At 31.1% G+C, this 7,715-nt stretch overlaps 1 protein-coding gene across 1 annotated transcript in view; it reads left to right on the forward strand.

Annotated features, from left to right (window-relative positions):
- Positions 1–7,715, forward strand: part of LOC105617750 (importin-9) — a 35,538-nt gene that overhangs the window by 14,886 nt on the left and 12,937 nt on the right. Inside the window, exons 6-9 of the mRNA XM_012199303.1 lie at positions 4,765–5,078; positions 5,164–5,389; positions 5,475–5,746; positions 5,849–6,257. Of these exons, the coding sequence (XP_012054693.1) occupies positions 4,765–5,078; positions 5,164–5,389; positions 5,475–5,746; positions 5,849–6,257 (1,221 nt within the window). The remainder of the gene's footprint in view (positions 1–4,764; positions 5,079–5,163; positions 5,390–5,474; positions 5,747–5,848; positions 6,258–7,715) is intronic.

A 7,715-nucleotide genomic window follows, 5' to 3' on the forward strand; every position in this document is an offset into this window, starting at 1 on the left:
ATATATATGTGTATATATATATATATATATATATATATATATGTGTATGTGTGCGTGCGTGCGTGCGTTATTTGAACATAACTTCTGTTTAAATTCTTGAAAAACAAAATAACCACATCAAATTATTCGTCTTGATTCTTTATTAAAAAAAAAAATGTGAAAAAAGCTTCAAGTTTTTGTTTCTAAAAAATTTTTTGTTTCGAAAAATCTAATTGAAATAAATAAATTTTCATTATAAAAAGAATGACCATGTATGAATAAATCGAATAAAGTAAAGAACGCCGAATGGTCTAAGTTAGATGTTACGAATATATTTAATCAATTTTTGTTCCAAATGGGATTGCGCGTCGATAATTATCGGACTTTCACAATCATTATGAAATCCTTTCCCTTTAAATAAAACCCCTAAAAAACCGTTTTTTAGGGATTTTATTTAGAGGAGGTTATTAAATGTTTCATAATGATTGTGTTGAAAATTCTTTATTCGATTTATTCACGATCGTTCTTCTTATAATGTTTAAACACGCGGTCTAAATAACACGTTCCTCTATACATATTGGTTATTACGAGGCCTCAGTATATTTCCGAAGCCTCAGTGGTCGAGTTGGCTAAGACATTCTTCACGGCAAGTTGAGAGGTCCCAGGTTCGAACCCTGGCTGAGGTAATACTTTTCGCAATAAATTTCTTTTGGTTTTTTAGGGGTTTTATTTAGAGGAGGTTATTAAATAATTACGTTGAAAGTCCGACTATCGGCACGCAATCATATTTTGAACAAAAAAATTGATTAAATATATTCGTAACATTTAACTTTAATTATTTGGCGTTCTTTAAATAAATTTTCGTCAAGATCGACATTTTCAATTTTTATAAAAAAAGTTGTTTAATATTCTTAAATAACATAAATACAAAGAATTTAAGCCATATTTGATTACGGTCAAATTTTTGTTCCACTTTTTTTTAATTTTTCAAAATATTAAATCTATTTATTGGGAGTACAAATAAGTTTCCGCCGTTTTTTATCAAAAATTAAGCATTTATTGTGAAAGAACGGTACATAATGTTTTATTCAAAGTAATGGCCATCGCTAGCCACTACTTTTTCTCATCTTTCTGGCAGCATGTGGATATCGCGTCGGAAGAACGCTTCATCTTTTGAGGCTATCCAATCATTGATACAATTTTTGGTATCTTCATATGATGTGAAGTGCTGCTCAGACAGCGTCATCGATCGGAACAAGTAGTGATCGGAAGGAGCAATGTCTGGAGAATACGGCGGATGGGATAGAACTTCCCATTTGAGTGTTTCTAAGTAGGTTTGACCGGCGCCGCAACATGTGGTCGAGCATTATGCAGGAGAATAATTTTGTGCCTTTTCATGCCTGGAGTAGTAGTGGGCGCGTTTTTCCTTGAGTGCTCGGCTCAATCTCATCAATTGTGTTCGGTAGAGAGCCCCAGTAATGGTCTCGTTCGATTTGAGCAACCCATAATACACGACACCAAGCTGATCCCATCAAATACACAGTTGTGTATGATGTGAGTTTTTTTTCATGAATATTCGGCTTGGCTGTCGATGTTGAAGCATGGCCAGGTGGTCCCCATAATTTCCTCTTCTTTGGGTTATCATAATGGATCCATTTTTCATCATCAGTGTCTATACGATGCAAAAAACCCTTTCATTTATGCCTGGCAAGCAGCATTTCACATGTGAAAAATCGGCGTTTAATGTTTCTCGGCTTTAGTTCATATGAACTCCTTGCTTTTGAATCATTCCCAATGATTTCAAATGTGAAATTGTTTGTTGAGTCACTCCTAATGTAAGTGCAAGTTCTTTTTGCGTTTGGCACGAATCTTCATCCAATAATGCTTCCAATTCCGCGTCTTCGTACACTTTCGGCCTTCCGCTACATTCTTTAGTTTCGACGTCAAATTCACGTTCTTAAACTTTTGAAACCACTCACGACAACTTCTTTCACTTAAAGCAGCATCACTATATGCTTCTACAAGCAATCTATGAGCCTCAGCTGCAGATTTCTTCAAATTAAGGGAGTAAATCAAAAGTTCCCGCAAATGACGCTTATTCGGCTCAAAACTTAACATTTTCGTACAAAAAAAAATATATGATGCTGATACAAAATCGCTAATATTTCAAGGTTATGATGTTGCCGGATGTCCAATCTTACGATATGTCGTTTTACATCAAACAATTTTAATTATAGTTTATTAGTGGCGCCGTCTTTTGCAAACGGCGGAAACTTATTTGTACTCCCAATATTGATTTTTAATCTACTGCTGAGTTATAATACATAAATCATGTTATTTCACAGATACTAGAGAATATATTTTTAATTTCACAATTATTTAGAGAACACAAATTTATAAGAATATTATTTATATAAAATAACATCTTTTAGAATATGTAAAGAAATTTATTAATAAAAATCATTTTTATATGAAGGTTTTATATAAAGATCATTTCCATAATGGATCATTGAAAAACTTTTTCATAAAAATTAAAAATGTCGAGCTTGAAAATCGATTTTTAATTAGATTTTTTTGAATAGAAATAAAAACTTGAAATTTTTTTCATATTTTTTTCCTAATAAGAATTTCAAGACGAATAAATTGATATGATTATTTTTTGTTTTTTAATAATTTAAACAGAAGTTATGTTCAACTAAAAGTTTACGAAATAAAATAAATTGAAAATATTAAAAAATTCATATCTAAAAAACTAATGGAGATAAAAATTAAAAAAAATAACTGAATACATATTTCATTGTAAGAAATATATTTTAAAAATTAAGTAAAAAAAATCGGTAGGAGTCGGAGAAGTCCGATTTGTCAAAGAATGCCCCATACATATAGTGAGGTATATAACTTACATCCCTCAAGAAAATGTATAAACTATAAATTATATGAAAAACTTATATATATATATATAAGTTGTATGACTTCGAGAAGGGGGGAGCATTATATAGTGCATAAATTTTTTTTATAGGCACTAAAAAAATTTCAAATTAACCATTCTTTCAAAATTATTCATTCTTTTAAATGGAATTATTTATATAATTTGAATGTTTTTACATAATATAATTCCTCTGTTCTGTATACAAAAGTATTTAGATAAAGATATCGAAAAACTAATAGTTTACGAAATATTTTATACTTTATCCCGGCACATATTGACATAAAATATTAAATATTATATCTCTTAAAATATTAATTTTTAATAATGGTATCTTAATACTTTTATGAATAATAAGATGAATCAAATAGTGTAAAAAAAACACATATAGTTACCTATTTTAAAAAATTATCCATTTTGTCCGCATATTTTTTAAAAGCAATTATGTTTCTTTACATCAATTAATTCATCTTATTATTCTATATAGAAGTATTAAGGTACGATTATAAAAAAATTAATGTTTTACGAAATATTTTATTTAATACGTGCCGAAATAAAGTATAAAATGTCTCATAAATTATTGGTTTTTCGGTACTTTTATCTTAATATTTTTATATATAGATTATATTGTTAGAGGAATAGTTAGAGGAATCATTATTGTATAAAACATTCATATAATTCTATTAAAAAAAACATGAGATTGACATTTTTTTTAACACTTTCACTTATAAAAAAATTTATGTAATGGCTATCGAAGTGCAATTTTTGTATATGATAATTTTTCATGTAACTTAAGCCTATTCTACAATGTACTCTTTATTTCCTATTTAACGAGATAAAAAACAAAAAAAACAAGATATAAAAAATAGTAAAAAGCAAGAAACAGGAAACAAAATGCACATTGTAGAACAGGCTTTATAGGTAAATTTTTCAAAGTATGCAAGTTGTATACCTCACTCTGTATATGTATATGCACGCGCGCACACAAGGTGATCCAGAATATATGGGACTATTTTTATATGCAGATAGAACGGATTAAATTAAATCAAAAAGTCCTGTACAAATAATAAAATTAACTTTTACAATTTTCGCAATAGTTATTAATTATTTAAAATTGTTGTATTAGTCTACTACCAAATGCAAGCACATGATGAGCGGCGAAATGCAGCCGTCCAAGTTACTAGGCAGTCTAGATACGCGGAACTGTTTATTATTAATTAGCAATTCTTCGCAACCTTGATCACTGGGCGGGCTGCATCCAGTAATGCAGCATTTGAGTCCGGGATTCGGACACGCCGCGTTTGGCACGGCTCGGCTCAGAGCATTCAGAGCAACTGAGCGCGATAAGATACTGAGATACGTTCATCCTTCTCGTGTTCGGCAACTTTCGTCGTCGAGTACGATTCGAATGTGCATCACTGACTGCGTCTCATCATTCGCCGTGCGCTTGCATTCGGCAGTAAGCCAAGCTAATATTGCTAATAATTTTTAATAATTAATAATTTGTTAACTATTGCAAAAATTGAAAAATTGTACAGGATTTTCGATTCTGTTTTATCTGTATATGAAAATAATCCTGTATATAAAAATAATAAGGATAATTTTAGTTTAATCTTAACAGACAGATATTTCGAAAATATATAATATTACCAAAAAATATTCTAAATAAAAGTTGTATGATATAGAGGAGAACGTTCAATGATAATTATACAACTCTTTGAAATGTTTTTTGATATAATTGCATATTTTGAAATATTTGTCTGTTAAAATTAAAATGAATCATTTTGTATGTAATAATTTATTAGGTTTCGACATATTTACGAAATGGAAGCCTAATAAATTGTTATTTATTATCTCAGGATCGCCCCCGTTGCTTCTCGGTCGTTGCTTATGTCTCGGTGGACGATACGCCAAGATAATGCCACCTGAAGTAAGTTCCCGATTTCTGGAAGCGACAGTTAATGGTTTACAGGAAAATCATCCACCTTGTATACGCATTAGTGCTGTTAAGGCAATATATTGGTTTAGCGAAGCGTCAACTGGAAAAGATCCTGTTATCAACATAATACGTTGTCATATGCCCAACATTTTTCAAGGGTTGTTTAATCTAGTTAGTCAACCTAGCACAGACGTTTTGACTTTGGTCATGGAGACATTTCAAATGCTAATTTGGGTAATGCCGATGCTCTTCTATCGTACATATATTTTTCTTGCAATGCATTTCTATTTAAGTTATTTGAATCTTATTTGTCTTATAGCAACATAAAGAATTTACAGCATCAGTGGAAAACAAGATTTGCCCTTTGACAATTGCAGTATTTGTAAAGTTTCATAGCGATCCAGCAATCTTAGACATATGCCAGGACATATTTAAGGACTTGACAGAGAATCCGAGTTGCATCGAACCTTTGCAAACTCGTATAATATCGACTTTAACAAGCATGATGATAATTCCTATAAATAAATCAAAGGATGGTATAAATGGTATGCTCTTCTTTTTCTTTTCTTTTTTCCATTCAATTTAATCGTTCAATTTAACCGAGCCATTAGCTTTTGTTTTTTTTGTCAGAGGGATCTCGAGCTGTAGCGTTGGATGTGTTGAAAGTTCTGGTGCAATATTCGCCGATGCCTCTGAGTAACACTTTGGTGGAGACTGCTTTTCCGACTGCCTGCCATTGTATTCTCAATTCGGAAGACCACGCGACGCTGCAGAGTGGCGGGGAACTTATACGCACGTATTTATCCGTGGCAGCGCAGCAGATTATCACTCATCGAGACAACGAAGGCCAAACTGGATTACAGTACATACTGCAGATAATCGCTCAGCTCTTAAATCCGCAGGTGACATTGCTGTCTTATCCGCTAGCTTATTTAATTTATCGAAAAATTAGATACACTAGTCGCTAGGAACTAGTTATATATATATATGTGGAATAATTTCAGTCGAGCGAATTCACTGCCACTTTTGTTGGGCGTTTGGTCACAACACTGATTCGAAATGTAGGGGACAGTCTGGGTGAGAATCTCGACTTGCTGTTGAAAGCGGTGCTGAGCAAGATGCAGAGTGCAGAGACGTTGATCGTGATGCAAAGTTTGCTAATGATTTATGCGTATCTTATAAATACGCAGTTTAACGCTGTGCTAAATTTTCTCTCAACTGTGCCTGGGCCAACGGGACAGAGTGCACTTGCGTTTGTACTGTCTGAGTGGGTCAGTAGGCAGCACTTATTCCTCGGTAGATATGATCGCAAAGTCGCGACAATCGCATTGTGTAAGATCATGGAATACGGAGTCACTCACGGAGACAGTAGATTGGATGAAATTGCGGTGAAGGGAGATATGATCATCTCAGGTTTGTAACGTTCTTAGACTAACGTTCGACAAATATTATTTATAGAGAATTATTAGATCAATCGAAATAAACGCGCAATTATTACAGCGCCGATTCCTAAAGGTCGATTAATTTGTTAATTGTTCTTAGATTATTTTGATTACATAAAAAAGTTAAGTAAATTAACGAATATATGGTGAAGTGAATTTTTTCCATAGATCTGATATGTATACATGGATATGCCTTGTTATAATCAGAGAAAATCAAATTGATAGAACGAGAGAGTATAAGGCGGAATTCATAAACGTTGCTCAAGATTCGAGATGATCTTAAATTGTGAAATGTCATGAATCAGAGATCATATCAATCAGAGAATATATCAGAGTATTAGCATCTTAAGATATTGCTTGAGATTGTCTTGAGGTTAAGAACGGATTGGATTCCAGCCTATAATTTCTTCTATTCTTCTGAGAATGAGACTGCACAAGCGCAATCATAATATTAAATAAAACATGTAAATAATCGATTATATAAAATCGACATCAGCCTTTACAGCTGTTAAATGGATAATTAGAAAGATTCAGTATTAAAGAAATTAAGAATTAAATGGAATTGAAAAGATATCTTTCGCGTAAAAAAGAAGTAAGAGAAAATATAAAAAAGCAATTCATAATGCATTATGAGAAAAATATAAGTTTACAGATATGCATAAACATGCATAAACTTTGATTAATTTTATTACATTATAAGTCATAATCGTTCATTAAATACTTACGAATGAAAGGAAATATTGTTATTTTTCCTTCAATACATCATATAGCGCACATCGTCTTACATTTTTGCAAAATTTAGTCAATTATAACGAATTGATTAAAACGTCATTGCGTGACATATTTGTGAAACTATTGGTCATTTTTCATATGTTATATTTCGAGTATATGTGTCATTTAGTGCAAGGAAGGATAGAAGGTACAACGCATTTACTGTCTTTTTCTATATAATGGAAAGACATATCCATGTATATAAAATCTATGATTTTTTCGTTCATGAGTATAAAATTGAAGTTTTGATTTTCACAAAAACTAAACAAATTTAAAAATTTTCAAAAAACAAAGGAAGATTTCTCGTCTTCATACCATTCATTTGTATGAATATAGTAATCTTTATCCGGATATAAAATAGATATAAGAACGAAGTTTTAAGCCTGAATTAATATTTTGAGGAATTAAAAAAAATTAAAACTCATTCCTAATTCTTGCGGAAATTTTATATTTACTACTTATTTATCACATAATATTTTACATTTATCTTTTTTTATAACATTAATAATGATGAAAGTGGAAAAAAAATTTATTTAAAGTATAAAGTAATTTTTTACTTTTTATTTATGAAATTCTGTAACAAAAATTCTTTGCAAATATTAATTAAATTCTTATATTTCTTGATTTTTGTTTGATTTTACGTGGGAAAAATTGTTCA

The sequence above is a fragment of the Atta cephalotes genome (genome assembly GCF_000143395.1).
Source record: "Atta cephalotes unplaced genomic scaffold scaffold00014, whole genome shotgun sequence".
Classification (NCBI taxonomy): Eukaryota; Metazoa; Arthropoda; class Insecta; order Hymenoptera; family Formicidae; genus Atta; species Atta cephalotes.